This window comes from Mustela nivalis (assembly GCF_964662115.1).
Source record: "Mustela nivalis genome assembly, chromosome: 13".
Lineage (NCBI taxonomy): Eukaryota > Metazoa > Chordata > Mammalia > Carnivora > Mustelidae > Mustela > Mustela nivalis.
Genome location: NC_139032.1, coordinates 58,476,473 through 58,501,869, shown reverse-complemented (window position 1 = coordinate 58,501,869; position 25,397 = coordinate 58,476,473). Strand labels below are relative to the sequence as shown.

Sequence of the window (25,397 nt, the reverse complement as noted above, 5' to 3'; positions counted from 1 at the left end):
TATTTCAGTGAGTCCACGCGTTACCATGTTCACACCCCATAACTTTTCCTTGGACTTGCCCCTAACCCAGACTCCGACATCATGACATTTTTTGTTGTTTTATATTTGGCCAAAATATTCTGGTTTAGATACAGATATTTACAGAAGGTAAGGAAGAAGGGAACCGGGCCAGAGCGAGGCGGGTATATGTACAAGGCTGAGCTGCAAAGAGCAACAACTTCCATATAAGGCAGGATTTGTGCATGTTGGTTTCCATCTTACACGACAATGTCCATTTCTGATGTGTGGAGAGATGGTGACCACTGCCCCCCCAGGTACCAGCAGCAGGAGACTGACTGACTTGGGAAGAAGTAAGTTCTACAGGAGTCCAGTGGGTCCTTTCCGCTCTCCTAGGAGCCAGTAAGTTCGCATCTTTCCTTTTCCCTGGAAGTGGGGGAGTGAAAATAATTCAGATTCCTCTATGGTATTCCTTCATCTCTGTCTTTCCCCCCTGGTCCCATAATTGCTTTCATCCTCCCTTTCCCTGATCCCTCCCCATGGCCTGCCATCACCTTCATCTCCACATCCCCCCGAAGCTCTAGCTGGAAGCATCCTAGCTCATCCAGGGCATCCTTGGTGGTAGAGGACACATGGATCTTCAGGGCTGGAGTGGGATGGGGTGTGGGGATGGTGGGGAGTTGAATCAAAGAAAAGACAAGAGAAGAATTGGCGGTATCGGAGAGAGCTTTACCAGACCACCACCCCTCAGGAGGCTCTCAGTCTTTCCCAGGGCACAGGCACTAGAACCAAAATGTGTCCAAGGATGGGGCAGTCAGGAACTGTGGTCTCTCAGATTGAGAGATTTGAGGAACTCTGAAAAGAAGAAAAGGACAACACACATTGAGGCTAAGGCTGGGGTTGAGGGCTGATGTTTTACCTTGACCGTTCGACTCCATGCGGGAAGCAGTGTTAACCGTGTCTCCAAAAAGACAATAGCGGGGCATCTTCAGGCCAACAACCCCAGCACAGACGGGCCCTAGGAGAAGAAACAGGTTGGGAGAGCCTGGGAAAAGCAGACACAAGGACTGGAGGGAGAGTCAGCCTTACCCGTGTGGACCCCTATGCGTAGCCTCAGCTGGTCATGGGGTCGGTGGCGGATGCGGAAGGAAGAAACAGCATCCAGTAATGCTAGGGCCATACGAGCAATTTCCGGGGCATGGCGCTGACCGTTTCGGCCTGGGAGGCCAGATACCACCATGTAGGCATCTCCAATCGTTTCTACCTGATTGAGATGGGGATTAAAATGTCACCTCTATGTGTATCAGTGGGAATGGAGAAGCATAGAAGAAGATAAGCTGGACACCACTATGAGTCAACCGAACAGCCTGGGAGGCCAGCACATTGACTGGAAAGTAAGTGAGAATTGGCGGAGGTAGAGGTGGGTGGGTTCAGTTTCAGGGAATCTTTAAATCCTCCTATCCCACCCTTGTACATGGCGAACATTCAGTAAGTGTTTGCTGAATGAATGGATACCCGCTCTGCAACAAGACATGGACAATTAAGTTCTGCTCTCAGGAAATGGGAAGCCAGAAAACAGGGCTGCCCTGAAGAGCACAGAGGCTGGTGAGAAGGGCAAGCAGGCCCACTGAAATAGGTCTCATACAGCCTGAACTGTGCAAGGTAAGAAAGCAGCCGCTTGGCTTTGTTAATTGTACTGAAGTACACAAAAGAATGGCCTGTTTTTAGGAACTAGACACTGAACCATTTAGGGATAAAGGGGCACCATGCCTGCAACTTACTCTCAAATAATACAGAAAATAATTATATAGACATACAGATTTTTTAAAAATAAGGCAAGTGGGGTAAATTACAAATAACTGGTGATTCTGGGTGAAGAGTGTATGGGAGTTCTACGTTACAGGATGAAAAACATGGTAGAGTAAGTCCAAAGGGAAGGGACAGGAACAGTATTAACTATGCAGTGTTAGACATTTTCCACAATAAATCTATTATTCCTAACTTATAGGTAAAATTCCTGACATTCAAGGAGATTTCCAGTTACTTGCCCAAGGCCACACAATTAGTTACAAAATCAACACCTCAATCCCAATGGTTTTTACTCTGAAGTATAATAAAGCTCGCTGTGTGCCAACTCAATGACTTAACAAAATTTTTTACAAGGTAGCCTGTCCCTCACCCTAATAAATCATTCTGTACCTATATCCCATATGATTCTCCCATGTCTAGAAGGGATGGAGAGATTGAGAAAAAATGGATAGACTATATTTATAACCCCAGGCAAAAAGTGGCAGATGGGGGCTAAATTCTGTGATGGTTCTGATTAGGGTGTTGACAGCCAGGAGGGCAAACTAACCATCGAGCAGGGTAAGGCATGTAGTGTTTGGAGAGGTTGGGTTTTCAAGGTGGTCTCCAAAGGAGGGTAGCCCCAGATCTCACCTTGTAGACGTCAAAGTTGTCAATTATGGCATCAAAGCAGGTATACAGGTCATTAAGAAGTGTCACCACCTAACAAGGATGGGAAGGAAAGTAGAGTCCCTGAGACTTGAGCCTAACTTTCTAAGAATTCTTAACCCATAAGCCCTAACAAAATATGGGAACTCCAGAACAAAAGAATCTCCCCTACTATCAAGGCTTCCTATGCCCCAACGAAGCTCCCCCAGATCCCTATCCCGCCCCCTACTTCTTACTCCTGGTTCTCACCTGCATGGGGGTGCTCTCTGCTGACAAAGCTGTGAAGCCAACAATGTCACTGAAGTAGATGGTAACACTGTCAAAGGCCTCAGCCTGTACAGTCTCTCCCCGTTTTAACTGCTCTGCCACTGAACTAGGAAGCAAGGGCCAAACTCAGAGAGAGAGGATGGGAGGAGAGAGGAAATGAGTGCATGGCAGAGCAGAGATGCATTATAATGTGAAAACTAAGCCGGGTAGAAAAGAAGGAAGGCGACTGGGACAAGCTCAAGGTAAAGTATTTAAGTGGTGGGGGTTGGAAGGGGACCCCTGGGGATGGGGGCTAAATGTCTCAAGTTGGGATTGTTCTATATCCGCTTGCTAGAGCAAAGGCATGGTAGAGCCGTGTCCTAAAAAGAAGGGGTGGGAAGCCAGGAAGAAGGCAGCATATCTCATTCAGGGACAGAATGAAAACACACAGGCTATCGCCAAAAAGTCTCACTGCATCAGGATGAAACAAAGCAGGGTTCTAAGAGCTGGGAAGTGAGTTCTCAGGAGCTTGAGCAGGGAGAACCCAACAGCACAGAATACCAAAGGAAAATCTGGGAAGGTGACCAAAGTCTCACTGGGGTAGAATTTGGTAGAGCAGAGCCTCAGCCTTGCGTTTCTCCTCCAGATAGGCCTGTGTGCGCTCCTCCACCAGCTTCTCCAGGTTATTGGCATACTGCTCCATGCGCAACAGCAGGTTGTCCAATATGCTTGTGCCGCCCTCCCTGGGGGGAGGCCAGGATATGGTACCTGCTCCCACTCTCTCAAGACTCCCAGGACTTCCTACCCAACCTACCCTCTTTGCCCACCAGCCCCACCTCCACCACCAAAACTGATGAGGCTTCTATCCCTGGGGAGTCCACGCCCCTTAGTGCCCTCTCACTTGTTAAAGCGGCGAATGAAGCCCTTAATTTGTCCAAAGTCTGGCCGCTCAGCGGGTTCCTGGGCCCAACATCGCTCCATCAGCAACACCAGCTCTTCATTTAGTTGGGTCCGGTCAATGCTTGGCCGGAAATATGGCCGCTGACCATTTCGGACCTTCTGGACAATCTCTGAGGGTGATAAAGGGTTTGGATGAAGAACAGGGTCCCCTAGGTAGAGGGGTCTATGGGCAGTAGATTGACTCTCACCTTTGGGGCTGAGGTCCAGGCCCTCCAAGTAGAAAGGGCCACTGCGAAGTGCTATCTCCTGTAAGATGATCCCGAAGCTATAGACGTCAGCCTTCTGCATGCCTGTGGTTGGCAGTGGGTTCCCACCCAACAGTTCTGGGGCAGTCCACAGCTTCTCTGAAAAGAGGGAACAGGTTGGCCAGGTCCTCAAAAATAGTGTCCCCAAGCCCATAATACTCCCCATATTACTGTCATTCCATCTCCCTCTCCCACACTCCCTAGGTGGAAATGATCAAGGCCAGAGGAGAAATATAAAAGTGGGTTGCAGGGAAGGGCCTCACTGGCATAGAGGGCGTGGCTGTCATCGGGTTCAGCAGTTGAGCGGAAGCTGGCCAGGCCATAGTCTGTGATTTTGAGCACAAAACGACTATCCACCACACAGTTGGAGGACTTGAGACTCCCATGGGATGCAATAATGCTGTTATGGAGGAAGGCCATGCCCTGCAGGATACAGAACAAGTCATGGGTTTGGATTATATCCGGCTTAGGATACCCCCTTCTCCATGAGATGGGCATTAACTAGGTGTCTAAAGAGCTTGGGACCATAAAAACAATAAGCTACTTTTAGAAGGTGTTCTTTACAGTAAGTTTCTATGAATGGAAGTGGGCAGAGTAGGAGAGTCATCCCTTCCTGGTACCATTAACAGTATATTGGCACCACAGCACCAGGGACAGGTGAAATGTTGAACGGGAGGGACAGGGGAGCTATCAGTTATTGCCCTGGAAAGGGAAGTCAGTCTTCTGAGTAGTGAACAGAACTATGAAGATAAACTCCAAGCATGATATGACTGACACTCGTGATGGCTTCAAATGTATGGCCACTACTTAGGAAGACACGGCTAAACACCCCGGTAATCCAAGCACCTAGATGCATTGAGGAAAACTAGCCACTTGCAAACTTTAACATACAGCCATGTCTGGGTAGGCAAGTCAGGATGGAGGAGGAAAGCAGTCTACTAAAGAGAATGCTGGGCCAGAGAGAAAGTGGAAAAAATAGTCAATTAGTAAAACCCTGGAAGACAGACAAAAGTGGGAGACAGCTGCCAAGCCAACACAGAAGCCAGAAGAGAAAAACTTTTGCTTATGAGGGACTATAAGGCAGGTCCTAAGAAGGCAGAGTGGTGCTTCCCACAATGAAACCCTGGGAGCCATCAGGTAAGGTAGAAGAGAAAAAGGAGGCAGTGTACTGTATGCTAACCAAAATACCTCTATCTAAATATTTAGCCCTGGACCTACACAATTCATAACTCTTGTGTCTGTGAACGCCTTCCTTTTATTCCTTTTGATAGCAATAAAACCTTTGAGAGTCACCAAATTTGTGAATACAGAAAGGATTAGACTTCTGGCTTTGTTCTAAACCAATTTTCCACTAAATCATGAGTTCTCTCCACACCATAAGAGACTCTTAATCTCACAAAACAAACTGAGGGTTGCTGGGGGGTGGGGGAGTAGGGATAGGGTGGGTGGGTTATGGACATTGGGGAGGGTATGTGCTATGGTGAGTGCTGTGAAATGTGTAAGCCTGATGATTTACAGACCTGTACCTTTGGGACAAATAATACATTATATGTTAATTTTTTAAAAATCATGAGTCCCCTCAAGAGTCCTGTTTTTCTTATATTATCATCACAGTCAGCCACCATATCAACTCTACCTAATATTTTATCTCTCACATGATGGCAAATTTTCACACACAAGACTTTTTTAAGTAATTTCATGAGAATTAAACAGAAAAACCAAAGCCAGCTTCAGGTGTGGTACAAGTGATCCACTAGCTGCAGGAATTGCTCTATAAACACCTGTCCAACCCATGCAAGATTCAAATTCATACCTTTGCAAACCCATGAACCACTGGGGTCACTTGAAAATAGCTAAAAACTGGGGCACCTGGGTGGCTCAGTGGGATAAGCCTCTGCGTTTGGCTCGGGTCATGATCTCAGGGTCCTGGGATGGAGCCCCGCATGGGGCTCTCTGCTCGACGGGGAGCCTGCTTCCTCCTCTCTGCCTGCTGCTCTGCCTACTTGTGATCTCTCTCTCTGTGTCAAATGAATAAATAAAATCTTTGAGAAAAAAAAAAAGAATTCACCAGAATTTTAAAAAAAATAGCTAAAAACTAATATACGGGAAGATACCAAAGGTTTAGTATAATTTTCCTTCGTTTCTCTTAGTTTTAAGTTTCTTTGTTTCTCTATAGAGAGACGTTTTAGTTTTAAGTTCTTAAGCTCTTAGTTTTAAGTTTCTTCATTTCTCTACAATTTTAGTTAGTGTTCTTTTTTTTTTTTTAATTTTGGTTTTTCTTGGGGGGAAAAGGAGCAGCTATGTGTAGGACTTTTTGTGGCAGATAAATCTCCCCCAATTAAAAACTCCAGACCTGAAGACATCCAGATGGCCAAAAGACACATGAAAAAGTGGTCCACATCACTTGGCATCAGGGAAATACAAATCAAAACTGCAATGAGATACCACCTCACACCAGTCAGAATGGCTAATTAACAAGTCAGGAAATGACAGATGCTGGTGAGGATGCGGAGAAAGGGGAAACCTCCTACACTGTTGGTAGGAATGCAAGCTGGTGCAACCACTCTGGAAAACAGCATGGGGTTTCCTCGAAAAGTTGAAAATAGAGCTACCCTATGACCCAGCAATTGCACTACTGGGTATTTACCCTAAATATACAAATGTAGTGATCCAAAGGGGCACGTGCACCCTAATGTTTATAGCAGCAATATCCACAATAGCCAAATTATGGAAAGAACCTAGGTGTCCATCAACAGATGAATGGATAAAGAAGATGTGGTATGTATATACAATGGAATACTATGCAGCCATCAAAAGAAATAAAATCTTGCCATTTGCGACAACGTGGATGGAACTAGAGGGTATTATGTTTAGCAAAGTAAGTCAATCGGAGAAAGACAACTATCACATGATCTCCCTGGTAAGAGGAAGGAGAGACACAACGTGGGGGGTAAGAAAAGAATAAATGAAACAAGATGAGATCGAAGGGAAACAAACCATAAGAGACTCTTAATCTCACAAGACAAACTGAGGGTTGCCGGGGGCCTGGGGATTGGGAGAGGAAGGTGGTTATGGACATTGGGGAGGGTATGTGCTATGGTGACTGCTATGAAGGTATAAACCTGGAGATTCACAGACCTGTACCCCTGGGGCTAATAATACATTATATGTTAGTAAAAAAAAATTAAAAAAAAAAAAAAAAAAAAACTCCAGACCTTTACCCATCATTACCCAATCATTAGAATAAGGGAAACTGGAGAGAATGGAACTTTCACAGGACTAGAAGGAGAAACTGAAAGCAAAGATCAAGAAACAAAGGCATTTTAGGGGCACCCAGGTGGCTCGGTCAGTTAGGCATCTGCCCTCAGCTCAGGTCGTGATCCCAGGGTCCTAGGATGGAGCCCCACATAGGGCTCCCTGCTCAGAGGGGAGTCTCCTTCTCCCTCTGTCCTCCCCTGCCCCATTCTTGCGCTCTGTCTCTTTCTAATAAATAAAATCTTAAAAAAGAAAGATATTTTAAAGCAAATGAACTCTTTTTTTTTTAAGATTTATTTATTTATTTATTTATCAGAGAGAGAGGGAGAGAGAGCGAGCACAGGCAGACAGAACGGCAGGCAGAGGCAGAGGGAGAAGCAAGTTCCCTGCTGAGCAAGGAGCCCAATGTGGGACTCGATCCCAGGACGCTGGGATCATGACCTGAGCCAAAGGCAGCAGCTTAACCAACTGAGCCACCCAGGCATCCCTAAAGCAGATGAACTCTTAAGGAAGAGCAGGGAAGACTCACCTTAACAAGGTCATTAATGAGGGAATAACGAAACATCCAGTCCAAGTTGATGCTGTCATTTTCCAGAATATCCTGTTAGTGACACAGAACAGATTATGTGACTATTATGCCCACTAGCTAACATGTGCTCATCTCCCCCATCCCTAAAATCTCCACCTTTCCCTTACCTGTAAACTCCCCCTAGGACAATACTCGGTCACAATGCAAATGTTGGGGGGATCAATGCAGGCACCAATGAAGCGAGTGAGATGGTTGAACTGAACATCTCTCATCTAACAAAAACAACAAAAAGTGGGAGAGGAAAAAAGAATTGAAAGAAATTAAAAATTAGATGCAGAAATAAACCATTAGGGGCGCCTGGGTGGCTCAGTGGCTTAAAGCCTCTGCCTTCAGCTCATGTCATGATCTCAGGGTCCTGGGATCAAGCCCCGCATCAGGCTTCCTGCTCAGTGGGAAGCCTGCTTCCTCCTCTCTCTCTGACTGCCTCTCTGCCTACTTGTGATTTCTGTCTATCAAATAAATAAATAAAATATTAAAAAAAAAAAAAGAAAGAAACCACTACATTGAACAGGACCTTTCTCTTAATTGTACCTACAACTTAAAATCCTTTATAAATAAGCCCCTTGTCTTCCTACCCCATTTTACTATTCTCCTCTTCCCCCTCCCCTCTTTTCTCCATCCCTATTTATCCCTCACCCTTAACCCATACACCATTACATACGTGTTTGAGCTCAAACAGGACCTGCCGGGTCAGCTCAATGCGCTTCTTATTCACATGTTTGATGGCGACAACATTGCCCTGATGGTGGGAGTGAAAGGGGGAAAAGTTAAGTTAGTATCAGGAGTTCTTGAGAGGTAGGAAATCCTGGAGAAGTGTGGGAACATCCAGGAACTCAGCTAGACATAGAAAGGAAGGTTATGAGGGGCAGAGGTTCATGGCAAGAGGTGACAGATGGGGATGAGACAGGATGAAATGGTGGGGACCAGAACAAGCAGATGACTGTTCACCTTGAAGTGACCGGTGTTGGCAAAGATCTGGTATTTCCCATGGGCTGTCATGAGCGAGCCGTAACTGGATCCCCGCTGGGGCCAAGGGCAACATGGAGGCGGAAGGATGAAAGGAACATTAGATGATGGTGGCAGTGCAGGGGCTATCGTTACAAGCCAATGTGCTGGGAAAGGTCCAGGGTACAAAAGAACAGGCACTCAGAGGGAAGCAGAGGGACAGCTGAGACCAGAGCTCACCAGCGACAGTGTGAGGCGACTGCCTGCACCTTTATGATATCGTTCTGAATTGCCAAATTGCAGTTCTTCCCAGCGAATGCGCCACAACATGCTAGCCAGCTCCTTCTCCAGCATCAGCTTTCTGTAAGGACTGCACACCTCAGTTGACTGGCAAGCCCGATCCTCCCACCCCATGAGCTAACAGTGCGGTTGCAGGGGCTTCCCCGCAGCGCCCAGAGCTGCCACTGCTACACCCAAGGGGGCACTCAGAGCAGGACTGCCACAGGAGGCTGTGTTCCCCACCCCACAGGGATATGTGCCCTGTGCTCATTGCAAAACACAGAGGCTGAAGGTCAAAGTTCTTTCTTAAAATGGAAAATTCACCTGTGCCCTTAGAAGACCCCATGCAAAACCCCTCATTAGGACGCTCAGTCTAGGACCAAAAGGGGGAAAACAACACCTAGGCTGAAAGCTCAACAATGAGAAAGGCTAGAGACAAAGGTGTTAGGCCTAAGAAGAGGGGACCGTCAAGCTAAGAGTCCCCCTAACCTCCAGAAGGCTGAGCAGGGGGAGGGAGGGGGCAGGTCAGTGGGAAGCCCAGAACTCACCGGAAGATGAGGAAGCTGGAAACACCAAACATGATGAAGGTGATTCCTGTGCCCAGAGCCACAATCGCCAGTGTTGAAAGTGGAGCTGAAGGAGGGAAGGGACCCTGAGAAAGACTGTGTGGAGTTGCGGCTGGGGAGGGGTGGTGCTCAGGGTGCAGGGTGTGGACAGATTTCTTGAGGGAAAGGAGTGAGGAGGGGGTATACAAGTAGAGGGAGTTAGGGAGAGGAGATGAAAGGACAGAAGTAAGGGGAGGAAGGATGACTCCCAGCCCCTGCACACACCCACTTTTATCACAGGATGGGTCGTCCAAGTCAAAGGCACAGGGGGGATTGTCCAGGGGCGGGGCCCCCTTCACCCAGGGAATAGGCCGTCCTGTCCACCAAATCTGCTTCTCAGCTCCTGAGTAGTGAGCTGCAGGCTGTGAGGAAGGAGAAAACTGGGCCCACGGGTCTGCTTCCCCAGCCTACCACCCACCCAGGAGAGAGCTCCAGCCAACAAGTCTCTGCCTCTAGTACCTTTGATTCTGCCCCACTGAACCCCTGAAAGCTGGCTATTCAGGGCCCACAATCTCCACCCTGCCTCCTCCCCCCATCACCTGGAAGTCCCCAGAATCCAGGTCTCCCATGGCCCACAGGACAAAGTCAGTCTCTCGGTCATTGTTCTTGTCCATAACAACCAGTCCAGTTACACCTAAGACAGAAAAGAGTAGCCCTTCCTCTGAGATCTACCCTAGGCCTCTCTCCTGTGCTCGATTCCTCTGATTACCTCAGATCCCCCCCAGCCCATGTTCATTTATTTATTTATTTATTTTATTTGACAGATAGAGATCACAAGTAGGCAGAGAGGCAGGCAGAGAGAGAGGAAGGAAAGCAGGCTCCCCGCTGAGCAGAGAGCCCGATGCAGGGCTTGATCCCAGGACGCTGGGATCATGAGCTGAGCCGAAGGCAGAGGTTTTAACCCGCTGAGCCACCCAGGCGCCCCAACCCATGTTCTTAATACATGGCCATCTTCACCATGTTCTCTGACCCCTCCTAACTCTTTCTCTGCCCCTGCCATCTATATTTTCTTCTGCCTACTCTGCTCCCTGGCCCGACCACAGCACTCTGGCCTCCACCTAACCCTCTCCATTACCATGGTATCTTCGTCCCTGCATCTTCTCCACAATTCGAAGTCCATCTTCCCGGGTGCCTCCCTCCTGGATTGTCTCATTCAGGACCTCAGCGTACAGCAGGATCCCATCGTAGAAGCAGCCAGCAATGAGGTTCATCTAGGGGTGGTAACTTCAGCAGGGCTCTCCAAATGTCCAGCCAGGCCCCTCCCCAGCCCCCTTTCCTGTCTCTGGGGTCTCCTTCTACCTCTTCTCTCTTCTCTGGTTTGCTTCCTTCCCGCCTCTCTTCCTAACATGCCATCCCTACCTCACTGGACAGAAGAGCAGAAGGGAAACCCTGGATGACAGCAGATGGTCCCCAAATTGGGCTGGCTGCATGGCCAAGGCTGAGTTAAGGAGAAGAGCCTTTCCTCAATGCCTGGCACAAATCTCAGGAAAGCGAGATCTACTTACCAGGGAGGGGGCCAGCTCCACACCAAAATCTTCCCGGGCTCTTATCAGCAGACGATTCTGGAATTCCTGATACTCGGGATTTGGGGGTTCTCGGTAAGTGATCACCAATACTGTCTGTACCAACAGCACATGGAAGAGAGTGAACAGGATTCAAGATAGGCATTGGGGAAGAGAGGAAGCAAGACAGGGAAGCTCGGTGAAATATTCATGATACACAATATACACAGGTGAGTCTGAAGGGCGAAAGGATACGAAGCTCTGAGTTGTGCGTGCACCTGAGTGTGGGATGTACGTGTGGTGTGAGTTTAACACATCGGGGAAGAGGGGAGTGGCACTCCTCCATGAAAGGTGCGCAGTTCTAGAAAGATGGAACCTGGGAAATAGATGGTATCAACTCCAACCCCCAGACCTGCCCCTCATCCTCCTGAAGCCCCTACCACCAGGCAGCCCTCCCTGCCAGGCTGCCATGGCCCTCACAGCTGCTCCATCCCAGCCTCTCTGGGCACCCACTCGCTATCAAGGACAACACGGATCAGCAGCTCCTCTCTGAGGTGTTCATTACTGTTCATGTGATCAGTAAAGTGTTGATATTTTCCTCCAGGCCACTTGGACACAGTGCCTCCACCCAGTGAATTAAGTAGATTTCAGGTTCTAGGACACCCGAGGGAAATACCTAGAGACAACATTTCTGTCAGTGAAAAGCTGTGGGTCCATTCACTTAACGTGTGCAGAACACCCACCCTAAGCAGCCCTGTCCTGCATACTGGTGCGGTCCTATACGTCACTAAGTAATACACACGTGTCACAGAGAAAACACAGAGTCATATGCCCACACGCATTTCACAGCTACACAAATGACACACTCAATCTCAGCTGGGCCCACAGCTCACTAGCTTTGGGTCAGCACATCCCTGTCTCTCACTGGGACGCCCACTTGGCGCCCAGTGCCCTTACACACTGCCCCTTCCTTAGCTGATGGACGTATTGGCCTCTGCCTACACCTCAGGCTCGCACGGTGACCGAGAACCAGCTTTTGCCTTGGATGGGAAACTGGGCAAGACTTCATTCAGATCAATGCATTTTGTGAAATGATAGCTTAAAATCTATTCACTTCTATCAGTTTTGTTCATTCCTGTCACTGAAAGTACATGTGGACACGGAGATACTAGATAAATCACCTATACATGATTTATTTTATATCAATTCATTCTAGGAAGGAAATAATAAAGTTGGTTTCTAGTATGTATTCATTACATTAGACTAGTGTTTGCTTCATAGTGTAATTATTCTAATTATTCTTACTGGAGCATTAGGGTCCTTGATCACATTCTTGTAATACTCTCCCCCACTCAGGTAAAATTTAAAAGGAGAAGGGGCCTGAAGATGGGGTTGGAAAAGTTTGCTCAATAACACCTACTTCAAGAATAAAAGAAAAATAGAAGGGTAGGATATTGCTAACAAACAATGTTAAAAAATCAGTAAAAAAGCTCAAAAAGATCATGCTTAACACAATTTATATTTCAATAATAAAGGCTGATAACAGGTTTTTAATGCTTTTTAAGCACTTCATAATTCTCTAGGCTTCTCTGTTTCCTAGACTAGCTGTTATCACACTTTTTGATTTCATGACCCCTTTATACAACTAAAAGTTACTGAGGACCACAAAGAGCTTTTGAGTATATGGTACATCTATCAATATTTTCATTTTAGGAATTAAAACACAAGAATACACAAGTACACCTTCTCCAGCTGCAAGGCTGGCAAGAGCAGCCCACATCATGTACCCTCTGGAAAACTCCACTGTACAACTGTGAGGGGTAAGAGTAAGGAGGCATGGGACGCCTGGGTGGCTCAGTTGGTTAGGTGGCTGCCTTCGGCTCGGGTTGTGATCTGAGTGTCCTGGGATCGAGTCCCACATCGGGCTCCGTGCTCAGCAGGAAGCCTGTTTCTCCCTCTGCCTCTGCCTATGCTCACTCTCTCTGACAAATAAATAAATAAAATCTTAAAAAAAAAAAAGAGTAAGGAGGCAAATAAACATCTTAGTATTGCGTTTTAAATAGTTTTAATCTCCTGGTCCTTCTGATAGGAGACATAGAAATCTTCCTCGACCACACTAGATAAGGTACAATTCCCTTTTATTCCCTTTACATGAGAGGCCTTTGTTTTGTTTTATCTTTGTTTTTTGTGGGTTTTTAAAGTAAAATTCATTGCAAGTCATTCTAAGTTTGTATTTATTTGCTTATTTAGTGTCTGTCCTTCCCATTAAATGTAAGCTCCAGGCAAGGACTACATCTGTTACATTCTCCACTGTATACCAGTACCTAGCAGAGTGACTGGGATATAATAGGGGCTTGGTAGATACTAACAGAATGAGTCAATCTTTGAATGAATTAAACATCAACTGAACAATGCGGCAAATTCTACAGGAGACAGAGTTAAGCACAAGAATAGGAAATTCAGTCCAAATTAAGGATTGTTTCCTCAAAGAGAAAATAACTCATCTGAGTCTTAGAGAACACATAAATATTATTCAGACAGACAAAGGTAAGAAGGTTCTTTTAGGCAAAAGTTATAGCATAAATGAAACCCATCCTACCACTGCCCATGTTCAAGTGTGACAGTCATGGACTCAGACCCAGACATGTCACTCACAGTCAGATACAACCAAGTATATACTGACAGCCACATAAAACTTTACTCATTGGGGAAGACAACCATCAAAGTCCAGCCCTTGTACACATCTACTGAATTTTAGACTCAGAGAATCCCCATAGGCCCCCTCAAATCCTTTTCAGGAAAAGGAGGGATGTGAATAAATAAATAAATAATACATGTATATATAAATTGGTGAAAAATTGGTGAGAGTGTCAGGGAACAGTTTATGGGTATGATTTGAAGAGGCAGAGATTTGGGATGAGGGAAGGAAGTACATTCCAGAAAAAAGGAGCAAAGAGCACAAAGGCAAGAGAACACAGAGGCCCAGAGGCTAGGGAACTGAGAGAGGTCGGTTTGGTTGGAGTACTGGGCAAGAGGGACACCAGGAGGCAAAATTGAAAAACTGAGCTGGGGCGCCTGGGTGATTCAGTGGGTTAAAGCCTCTGCCTTCACCTCGGGACATGATCTCAGAGTCCTGGGATCAAGCCCCATATCAGGCTTTCTGCTCCGCGGGGAGCCTGCTTCCGCCTCTCTCTCTGTCTGCCACTCTGCCTGCTTGTGATCTCTGTCAAATGAACAAATAAAATCTTAAAAAAAAAAAAAAAAAGAGAGAGAGAGAGAGAAAAGAAAAACTGAGCTGATCACAGACTGTAGAAAGTCTGAAATGTTGTGATGTCAGGATTTTATTGTGTAGAAAGTCAGTCATTAAAAGTTTTGAGGAGTGAAATGAATGGAGTCATGTCAATTTTCCCCATAAATTATTTTGTAAATTCATGTCTTTCCACTCCTACTACTGCCACTGTCATTCAAACCCATACCACTTCACCCCATTCAAGACCCAAGTATAGGCAATCTTACTGCCTCTAGCCTCTTCCTCTCCTAAGCCAACCTGAATTCTGTCTCTGTATTTCTCTTTGAAAAAAAATCTCAAGGACCCCACATTCAAGTCCAAGTATCTTAATCTTAGGTTCAGGGCACTCCTTAATTTGATTATACCTCTGCAACATTATTTCCTATATCTGCTTCAAGCCAACCTTCTTTCTTGGCAGGTCAGTGTCTTCTTGGTCCCCCAAAAATGCCCTTTCCTATCTTTTTCTCTTTGTTCAGGCTGCTTCATCTTTTCTCCCACTCAGACTAGGAAGATGACATCTATCTTCCAAGTCATAATAGATTCTTACTCCTTTATGAAAAGGCTTTCCTAAACCCATTCAGTGTCCCTCCTCAAACCGCCTCAAGTTCTCAGTGTCTGCTCCGGGACACACAGCATCATCTTTCTCAGACTTGTAGCTAACTGTACTACAATCATGCCTCACTTATCCAGAAAGGTTGGAAGTCCTCTCAGGGTCTGGAACCAGGTCTTTTCTAGAACTTCTCTCTCTCAAAGTATGGGACTTAGGAGTGTTCTGGGATCTTGGGAGGTAGTGCCGACACCAAAAAGAGCCACAAAAGTGGAGAAGTAGGAAAGAATGATATGAAACTTAAAAAGCCTCTGTTCATTTCCCTCCTATAGTTCATAAGTCCAGCCCTGTATTTGGGGTTTCTGCAGGTCTTATGAGAGACAGAGAATGTCCAAAGAAGCTCCTCTTCCCCCTCCTTCAAGTCTGGCTCAAATGATACCTGAAAGGCCTCTCTGAGGGCCTGGGCCTGTTCCCGGGTGCGATTGTCTTGCCAGGGCCGGCCTGTGGAGCGTGTGGGGCCAGCACGGAGACTCTCCCCAAAGACATCCAGGTAAAAGAAGACATAATCCCCATTGGTCAGGTTCTCCCTCTGGGCCTGAAGAAGAATCTCATGCAGCATCTCCAGAGGGCCACAGATATACACAACTGAGAAAAGGTACAAGACAGAGGGGAATTCTTAGAAAGGATCCAGTCCCCACACAGCCCCCTCTCTGAACCATCTGCATTTCCATCTTTAGCAGGAAAGAGAGTGCCCTAACCTATCAACCACCCAACATATGCTCCCCATCCCTCCCCCTTGGAGTCTATCTCATAAGTACCCTGGGGCCTTATGGACCATCTGGCAGAGGTCAGAGTGTGACTCCAGACCCCAGAGGAAGGGAGCTATCAGCTTTAGGCCCCTCCTCTTCCCAGAGCTCTGCCTGTTGCCCCCCACCCAACCCTCCTCTCTGCCCTGCCGTTCTCTAGGCTCAAAAGCACTGATTGCTCAGAATTTCTCTCGGTGTCATCTACCCTGTCTTTCCCAGACAAATCTCCTGAACCCCAAAAGTTCATTTATGGAGTCCTCTCTATTTTTCTGCCACCAAGGGGTCTTGGTGCCCCAGTCTAAGAAGTTTCTGCTCACAGATGGATACACATCCACTACTCCAGGGCACTCATCTCACACTGCTCCCCAAATTCAATTTCCACCCAATCCCACATTCTTCCCTGACACAGGATTCACTTCTCATTCCACCTTAGCTCTTATCCCTGGCTTACAGCTGCCTGTGCCGTCCACAAGCTTCCCTAATAGAACGCCTTCACCCTCTCACAGATGCTCTGTCCACGCGTGCTTCTTGACCCCAGCCACCAGCTCCTCAGTGCCCACCTCCATCCACCTTCTCCCAGTGCTGAGCTCCAGGGCGATAGCGACCCTCCTCCCCCCACACCCTGACCTGGACCTGGACCTGGACCACACTCACTGCGCCCGTTGGCCCGGATGAAGTGGGTGGCCTGCTCCGGCCCCCCCGGCTCTCGGGCATACACCTGGTGCTGCACACTGAGGTTGCTGCCCTGCAGGGCTTCAAAGACGCCCTCGATGGTGAAGTAGTGAGGCCGGTCATCGGTGCGGGCATCCAGATACAGCAAGGCAGCACGGGCCGTCCAGTTGAAGTGCCCATGTAATGTCACTACAAACTCACCCAGCTTGGGAGCAGAGGGGCCAGTACGCACCAGGGTACGATAATGCTCATTCTTAGCTGCAAAACCAGAGGCCACAGCACCCGCAGTCAGCAGGGGAAGACGCCAGTGTGAGGCAAAGCGGGCCACAGAGGCAGCAGGGTACACGCAACCAGGGCCCAGCAGAAGGTCAGGGTCGTGGTACAGCTTGAGGTCCACCGCACGCAGTGGTGCCAAGTACTCAGAGCAGGCACCGTCTAGTTCGGAGCTGACAAACCGGAGGTCCACGGGCAGCGCCCGGCCCAGCGCCTCCATAGCTAGAGCCACTGCGGGACCCACCCGTGGCCAGGCCCAGGCATAGCTCAGGTTGTGTTCCGGCAGCACCACCGCCAGTGTCAGGTTCCGTGCCCCGGGAGGACGCACCCCACCTGCCAGGGCCGCCAGCAGCAGCAGGAGTGATGGCAGTGCCATAGGGAGAAAGCAGCAGCCCCAGCACCCGCAGAACCTGGTGCCACTCTGGCCTAGGGGGGAGGCACGAGCACAGCCCAGCCTGGAACCTGGGGAAGGTGGCCGGGAAGGGAAGTGGGGTAAGCTAGGTAGGCTGGGATACGGAAAGCGGTGGCGATGGGAGAGGGGGAGATAGGACAAAGCCCCACGGATAGAGGCAAAGAGTGGGTCTACCAGCCCGGGGCAAGGAGCAAGGGCTGAGTATAGTCGCACAAACAGGGAGGGACCAAGGGGGCCCGGGACTGGGATGGGGACCGTGAGAGGTGAAGGAACCTGATAAAGCTGGGAAAGAAAAGGGGATCAGAGACTGGGATGGGGTGGGGGTGGGGGGGAGGCTGGTACAAAGAAAAGGCCCTGAGGGACCTCCCCGCTGAAGGGGCTGGGAGGGCTGAGAGCTGCGAAAAGGAGGACCAAGGGGGTAAGGTGGGAGGGGGCCTGCACCGCGGAAGGACTGAGACCATGGGCGGGCGGGGAGCGAAGCAAGGCCTGGGCCGAACGAGAGGGAAAGGCAGGGGTAAATCTCCCTGTGAAGGCTTCTCCAGAAGCTCCAGCTTGGACTAACGGGCCCAGGGCGCTGGTCCCATCCGGAGCTGCGGCGGCCCCGCCCGTGTCCCAGCTCCTCTCTGCTCCGCTCCTCCTGGGCCCCGGCGGCCGGCGCTGCCCGGCGCTTCCTCCCGCCCCCCGCCTGGGCCCCCAGGCGCGCCGCTTGTCCAGGTCAGGTCGCCGCGGCCGGGGCCCGTCTCCGCTCCCTGCGCCGGCGGCGGCGGCCGAGTGTGACTCCCTGGGCAGGCCGCCCGCCCCCGCCCCGCGCCTTCCCCGCCCCCTCCCCCGCGGCCCCTCCTCCTCCCCCTCCGGCCCCACCCTCCGGCGCCTGCTGTCTCCCCCCACCCCCTTCCCTGACGCCCAGGGACAACCCAGATCTCCTACCCACCCAGTGACAACTCGGGGGCTCCACACAAGGGCTTCTTAGGCCGGCGAGGTTCCTGGGCGTCCTCTCACTTTAAGGGCCTACCCCTGTCTCCCCCAAGCCCCCGGCCCACTCCGCCACTCTCTCCTCATCTTGCACGGTGCCACAAGCTCAGAACTTCTCTTCTCCCCACACGTGTACCCCGCTGTTCTTAGGGTACCCTCTCAACTCCCCTGAGTCCCTCCAACAGTCTAGTATCCAGAAAGCAGTCAGAAATCCCCAAATATTTGGTATCCTTACTAGTCCTCCGCCTAGTAAACCATAGCACCCTTCCCATTGCCAGGAACCTCTCACTCCTTCACCATGAAGACACATGCCTGCTACCTGGCAGATGGTGCCTCCAGGACCAATGGACTCTGATGGCTGATTTTTACCTGAGTCCTTACAAAGCCCTTGGGTGGGTCTCCTTCCATAGAACTCAACCCTCCGACCTCCCTCTTCCCTCCCCATGCTCCCTTCTGTCGTCTCCCATGTCCTCAGAGGCCCGTTGTAGCCCACTAGGCCTCTACCACACCATCTGCTCTAGGGACCCAGCCCCAGAACGGCCACTCCTCTTTTGTCTCCCTGCACAGCCCAGGCTTGCACCTGATAACAGCTCACAGACTGACTAAGCAAAACATTCCCCACCAACAGTGGAAGCCCATTGTATCCCCCTTGGGCTCCACCCTGCTCCCAAGCCACCAACCTAGAAGGCTCTCCCCAGATACCCTATATCTGGCATGCCAATCTGATCCCAAGAACAGCTTATGAGGGATGATATCATGGTTGCTGGGAGGAACTGCTATGGGACCTTGGGGAGTGTCTCTCAAATTGTCATAAAGGAGAAGTATATAAATCCATTTTCTTCCCCTCTCTGAGAGCCACAGCTTGTCTCCCCCGTTCAAGCCTCTTCTCCAGAAATCACAGTGCCAAGAAGCTGAGAGCTCCAAGAGTAAAGGGAGGGGTGTAGGTGTGTAGGGGGAGAGGAGGGGCCTAGTTTCTCCGAGATGAAGGCGACACCTAGTGGTTTTGAGGGGGAAATTAAGAACAATGACATTTTATTCTTAGGTGTGATATTTCTTTAATTGAACACTGGCTGACTTGCATAAGCTGTAGGGATGAGTACAAGAAAAGCTGAATAATGTAGCCCTTACCTTGGATGAGTGTGTAGTTGGAATCCATGGAGTGCAGAAACCAAGGGCAAGGCCCCAGCAACAACTTGCCCAAGTGCAGTAGAAATGGAAGCTTTAGGACTTCTTTAACACAGAGGGATGACAACTCCAATTCTAGCTCCCAACACTGTGAATAAAAAGGAATTTTGTCCTATCTGAGCAAGGAAGAGAAGGACAAAACAGTCAAAAGGGTGATGGGACAACCTGAAAAAAACATTGTTCTAACTTCAGATCACATCAACCAAATGATACGTTTTAAGCAATAATATGCAGTTTAATAAAAAAAGCAAATCTATAATGACACAATCTCTGCCAGAATCACTAAATTTCATGGCTAAGAGGAGCCTTATAAATATATTGTTCAATAACCTTATTTCTGAAAACCAGGAGCCCAGGTTGGCTCAGTTGGTAGAGCATGTGACTCTTGATCCTGGAATTGTGAGTTCAAGCCCCAGGATGGCCATAGTGCCTACTAAAAATAAAAAATAAAAAAATAACAGAAAACTAAGTCCCAGAAAAGGAAACCACTCCTCCTCCAATCCTACATGGCCTTCTAATAGCAGAGACAGGAATCCAGGTAAAACTCCATTTAGATATTCTCAAGGTGGGGCTCTGTACAGATACTGTGCTAACTCATGAACTTACTGTACGAAGCCATGTTTTTAGGATAAAAGACCACCAAAGACAGAGACAAGTCTCTCTGGAACACCTGCAGACCCTAGTGAGGATGAACACCACTGTTGCCCAGACTCCCACACAAGTTCAAGTACATGATATGTCATTATTCTGAACATTAAGAACAACTCTTAATTATGTTATGGATTAAACTTTCAATCATCTTGTCCCTTTCCTTCCCACTAATACTAGAAAGTGGGAAAGGGCAGGGAAATAAAAGTTAATTGCTTAATCAAATTTCTTATTACCACCCTGTGAAAGGTTTTTAATTGTTTTTTCATTTTTGAGGAGAGGCTGAAAATACTATGTAAATGAGAACTTTGGTTGTCTATTTATTCCCATTATCTAAGTGATCACTGTTCTCATTGATGTGGACAAAAAGATTTTGACTGTATTTGGTGACCTCATTGTAATTCATAGAAAACCCAAGCAATCTAAAGACCCTGCTAGCCTGACCAGCACCCAGCCAGGCTTCACCTTTCTCTCCATAAGGTTGGTATGGCCTCCCACTACTTCGCAGACACCACCTATAATTTCTTCTAGAATAGGGCCCAGCCCAAACACCTCTTTTCTCATCTACTACCAAACTGCCAAGCATCAAATCAGCTAGCTGCTAAAAGCTGCTTGGTTTCCAAAGTGCCCAGTTCCACAGCAGAAAAAAAAAAAAAAAATCCTACCTCATCACACTCAGGCCAAAGGAAGCTCAAAACCCTTGCTGAGTTCTGGGGCCACCATGGGATCTAGTCTCATGCTAATCCTCTCCATGGCAGGCCCTGAGGCCCCAAACTGACTCCCAGTTCGGTACTGAACAATGTTAGAAATTACCTGATTTCACAGCTAACTCTGGACCGTGAGGTTTGCTCCACACCAGACCACACCTCCAGACCATGTCTCCAGACTTGAAGGGTTCCAGGAAAACAAGAACAAAAACAAAACAAAACAAAATGAAAAACAGAAACCACACACCTTAAAGTCTTCTCTCTGCTTGACTGACCTAATATGCAGAAAAGGCCTTTAACTATATGTGAATTTTCTCCTACACACAACACGGACAGGTCTAAAGGAACCTGCCAACAGAGGGCAGAGAACAGCCATGGAAAGCAGAATAAAATAAAGGAGAAAAGATATATTTCGAAGCAGCATTTCAATAAAGGGAGAGGAGGAGGCAGCGTAAAAAGAGAAACACAGTGAAACATATTGAAGGCAAAGAGAGAGTTTACAAAAATTCTACATTGCTTCTTTTAGCCCCAGTGAGGGAAGAGAATCCTGAAAACAGGTCAAACTCCATTATCACTCATGTAGCCCACTCCTCTACACCTCCTTACTCCCCTCATGCTCTATACAGCAGTTCACAAAATGGCTTCAGGCCTTGGGTCCAGTTCACCTTCTCATAATATTCATTATCTTTCAAGAGCTGCTATTATCGTTTAAAGGGTCAAGGGTTTTTACTTTGTATTCACACATCATTTTATTTTATAAGTTAAAAAGATTTTGAATTTAAAGTGCTTTCAAGGGTGCATGGGTGGTTCCATGGGTTAAAGTCTCTGCCTTCGGCTCAGGTCATGATCCCAGGGTCCTTGGATGGAGCCCCGCATCGGCTCTCTGCTCAGCAGGGAGCCTGCTTCCCTTCCTCTCTGACTGCTTCTCTGCCTACTTGTGATCTCTGTCCATCAAATAAATAAAAATCTTTAAAAATAAATAAATAATTGTTTTTTTAAATAAAGTACTTTCAAATCAGAAATCAGATCCCAGCTTCTAACTTACCTGTCTAGATATGTATGCTGAAAATTGAACTGGTACCATACTCTGAGGGCCAGAAACATGAGTTTTGTGAAAAGACATGTCACATGGATGGTTTTTCTAAGGATTCTTGAGTTTAAGAACGTCAGGAGGAGCAGCTGTGTGTTTATCTTCACAACAGATCATGCCCCAGGTGAACCCTATTTTTTACCCATCTGCTCCATTAAAGCCTGGACCTGCACCTCTATGTTCTTCCACGCGGGACATGTTTTCCCAGACACATATACTGCTTCCCTATGTTCCTAATACCATCCTTCAGCATTATTACCAACCCCAGTAATTACTTAGCTCCCACTGGGAACACTGGATAACATAAAGCTTCAGATATAATATTCTGTGCTACATTTCTTTCTCCACTCCACTTAAAAGTCTAATGTCTACAAAATCTTTCCCTGAGAAAAAGAGACATATGTTCCCTGCCCCACAAATATGTCACATAAAAATAAGTAAAGGAGGGGTGCCTGGGTGGCTCGGTCACCATCCAACCCTTGGTTCAGCTCAGGTCCAGATCTCAGAGTCCTGGGATGGAGCCCTGTGTAGGGCTCCGTGCTCTGTGGGGAGTCTGCTTTACAGTCTCACTCCCTCTCCCTCTTTTCCTCCACTCACTCTCTCTCTCTCTCATGAATAAATGAATCTTAAAAAAAAAAAAAAAAAAAAAAAAGCAGTGGCAAAGGAAACATGACCACAACAGCTTCTAGAGAATGGAAATGTATTAATCACTCTCTAAATCTTTTTGCTCTACTTAGAATTTCCTAGAGAAGCCAAAGAATGGGAAGAGGAGGAGAAATCTGAAACAGGATCTGACAAAACTGTGCTCTTTTCGCATGGCTACAATATGTTATGAAAACCAAAAGAGTAGCTATCTGTGGCCTTGTAGAATTGGTTGGCAGACAGACTAAAAGCAGGAAGACCATTCTGAGGCTCCTGGAGAAATCCAAGCATGAACTACTAAGTGCCTGATCTAGGGTGATGGAATAGTAGTGGAGAGAGAAAAACAAATATGCTATAATAGGAAGGAAGAAACAACAGGACTTGGTGGCAGACTAGAGCCGTAGGATGAAGAGGAAGAAGGCAAAGACTATGCTAAGGTGGGGGGGGGGGTCTCACAGGTAAAGGCCAGGTGAAAAATGTAAATGTGAGAAGGAGCTGGGGGTCTGCAAACCCTGAAGCCCCTGCTCCATCCACTCTGGGATGGAGCCCAGAGTCGTCAGCTGGTCCAATTCTCCTTTAGGACTGTTTCAACAGCATCTGTGACAACTCTCTGGGGCTCCAGTCTCACCTCCCTCCAAGTCATCCTCCACGATGTGCTCCGATGCCAAAGTGACCTTTCGAAACAAAAACCCAAGTATGTCACTTCCCTGCTCAAAATCCTTAAATGGTTCCCCATGGAAGATGTGTTTTTCAAGCTGTTATTTTTGGTATCAAAACCCTTCCTTCAAACCACAAATTTAAATGTAAAACAGAAATGAAGCCCAGCTGTTCCAGAAGCAATAGCAGTGGCAGGCCAAGATGCCCATGCCCCCTGCCCTTCGTGGCTCTCCACACAGAGCCCCCAGGCCTCTGGACCTCTCCCCTTCACATGTGGGGAGCACCAATTATCCAAAATGTATGTATGTAAGATGGTTTCAAGGAATCCACTTCCAGATCCTTGCCTTCCATATTTACTCTTTCCTAAATGAACTGCCAAAGAACAACCTTGTGCTTGCACAGACCTCCTGCTTTAAGAAAGAAAGCCATGTCCCTCACTCATGCCAAAGCTAAGGATGAGGAGTTGTTCTAGGGAGTCAAAACTGCTGGGATACCAAGCAAAGGGATATATAAAGAAGACATTGATCCAGGAAAACTGTGAAAGATGAATCAAGGTGCCTTAAATTGATAGGCTTCCTGCCTTTTCCCCACCCTACACATAATTCTGTAAAAGGTAAAACAGCATTGGAAATGGCAGGTTTAGGTGCGCCTGGGTGGTGCAGTTGGTTAAAGTGTCCAACTCTTGGTTTCAGCTCAGTTCATGATCTCAGTCAGAGTCTTGAGATCAAGCCCTGCGTTGGGCTCCACACTCAGTGCAGAGTTTGCTTAAGACTTTCTCTCCAGGGGCACCTGGGTGGGTCAGTCGTTAAGCATCTGCCTTCGGCTCAGGTCATGATCCCAGGGTCCTGGGTTTGAGCCCCTCATCGGGCTCTCTGCTCAGTGGGAAGCCTGCTTCTCCCTCTCCAACTCCCCCTGCTTGTGTCTCTCTCCCTGTCAAAAAAAAAAAAAAAAAAAAAAAAAAAGGCATGTTTAGCCCAGGCTGGAGTTCATTAGCCAAAGAAGGATACATTAGTGATATATTTTGCCCTAAAAGTAACTGAAATACACTAAAATAATTGGATTTTACTATATATAAATTATACCCCAGTAACTTAACTTAAAACAAGTCAACCAAAAAAATGTAACTGGAAAGTTCTGCAGGTCATGAAAAAATTCATTAAATAAAAAACACAGGTAAACAGGTAAATAACTTATTTAGTATTTAGTGTGCTTTATAAAATAGCTAAAAGTCTACTTTATTGAATTGCCATGAGATATCTGTTACAATTATAGTCAATCCTCAGTTCATTCCAACTTGTAAAAATAATCAATGTTTTCCATCTCCTATTAACAATACATAAAGCTCGGATTATAAATGTGAGATTTCAACTTAAAATTGTGTAAGAGGGTTATTATTATTTTAGGGAGCTCAGGAGCAAAAAAGTTAAAGGTCTGTGGCTCAAAATAACACTATGAGGAGTACCTGGCTGGCTCCGTCTGAAGAGCATGCAACTCTTGATCTCAGGGTCATAAGTTCAAGTCCCACGTTGGGCATGACTTTACTTTAAAAGATAAAATAAAGCAACACTTTGAAAATCAATGGCTACATAGTGACTCTTGATCCTATCAAGATGTTAGTCTCCCTTCTGCTAATAAATATTTTAAATAACAGCAACTTACTAACTTAAAATGAAATTCAGAGATAATATAAGCTATCTATATACATAATTTCAAAACACCAATAAAATGTCCTAGCTGTAATAGAAAACAGAACTAAAAGACAGTAACTGGTGGTAAAATAGTAGGTATTTCAATACATAAGTGATTGGACAGAACTATGATAGAAGATTCAAGGAAGCACTCACATATATGCACCTAATTTTAAAGAACGAGTAAATAAGGATTTAAGAGATCAGAAGCGATCCTATTTAAAAAAACATACAAACAAACCTAGATTAAATACCAGTGTTAGGGCAAGTAATAACAGACCAAATTTATTTGTATATAATACCCTACACAAATGTTCGGTGGAACATTTGAGAATCATACAGAACTCAGGAGATCTAAATCATGCAGAATCCAGAGCTTTTGACAACCAAAATGTACTGCCAGTGTTGAAGTACAAAGACTGACAAGATAAAATTCCTTCTCTTGCGGAATACATAACCTAGTAGCAAAGGTAGAAAAGTAGAGGTAGAAAGGTAGAAAATACCTGCTTTAAAACAATATTCTCAGTTACATGGATCTGCTCTCACACTGAAGTCTAGCATCTGTGGCTTCAACTACTAACAGGACACTAGCACCCACCTCCCATCACTATAGCAAAGAAAAATGTCCCACAAATGTCCAAAACACCCCTCCACGAGCAGTACCACTGGTGTTAAGAACTGCTGGCCTCCAGGATAGAGAACAAGCTTGTTAGCCCATCGGGATCTGGGTGC

The 25,397-nt window shown here is 47.1% G+C and overlaps 1 protein-coding gene across 15 annotated transcripts in view; it reads right to left on the bottom strand.

Moving 5' to 3' along the window:
- Nucleotides 1-81: 81 nt before the first annotated feature.
- The window catches only part of NPR2 (natriuretic peptide receptor 2), a 49,684-nt gene continuing 24,368 nt past the window's right edge, over nt 82-25,397 (bottom strand). For 7 of the 15 annotated variants that reach the window (XM_082694733.1, XM_082694736.1, XM_082694732.1 and 4 more), the window contains 25 exons: nt 24,440-24,518; nt 23,767-23,907; nt 19,177-19,321; nt 16,374-16,649; nt 15,353-15,558; nt 11,081-11,194; nt 10,651-10,786; nt 10,115-10,209; nt 9,805-9,937; nt 9,519-9,603; nt 8,932-9,052; nt 8,695-8,769; nt 8,408-8,485; nt 7,854-7,958; nt 7,687-7,758; nt 4,166-4,325; nt 3,846-4,001; nt 3,599-3,767; nt 3,294-3,440; nt 2,701-2,824; nt 2,437-2,505; nt 1,087-1,261; nt 917-1,015; nt 552-643; nt 82-423 (listed from right to left, as the gene is read on the bottom strand). In XM_082694733.1, coding sequence (XP_082550859.1) covers nt 358-423; nt 552-643; nt 917-1,015; nt 1,087-1,261; nt 2,437-2,505; nt 2,701-2,824; nt 3,294-3,440; nt 3,599-3,767; nt 3,846-4,001; nt 4,166-4,325; nt 7,687-7,758; nt 7,854-7,958; nt 8,408-8,485; nt 8,695-8,769; nt 8,932-9,052; nt 9,519-9,603; nt 9,805-9,937; nt 10,115-10,209; nt 10,651-10,786; nt 11,081-11,194; nt 15,353-15,558; nt 16,374-16,649; nt 19,177-19,204 — 2,781 coding nt within the window. In that variant the 5' untranslated portion in view covers nt 19,205-19,321; nt 23,767-23,907; nt 24,440-24,518 and the 3' untranslated portion in view covers nt 82-357. Of the gene's footprint in view, nt 424-551; nt 644-916; nt 1,016-1,086; nt 1,262-2,436; nt 2,506-2,700; nt 2,825-3,293; nt 3,441-3,598; nt 3,768-3,845; nt 4,002-4,165; nt 4,326-7,686; nt 7,759-7,853; nt 7,959-8,407; nt 8,486-8,694; nt 8,770-8,931; nt 9,062-9,518; nt 9,604-9,804; nt 9,938-10,114; nt 10,210-10,650; nt 10,787-11,080; nt 11,195-15,352; nt 15,559-16,373; nt 17,857-18,417; nt 18,731-19,176; nt 19,322-23,624; nt 23,908-24,439; nt 24,519-25,397 lie in introns of those variants that run through there. The other 8 variants (XM_082694737.1, XM_082694743.1, XM_082694734.1 and 5 more) reach the window with 7 other exon arrangements.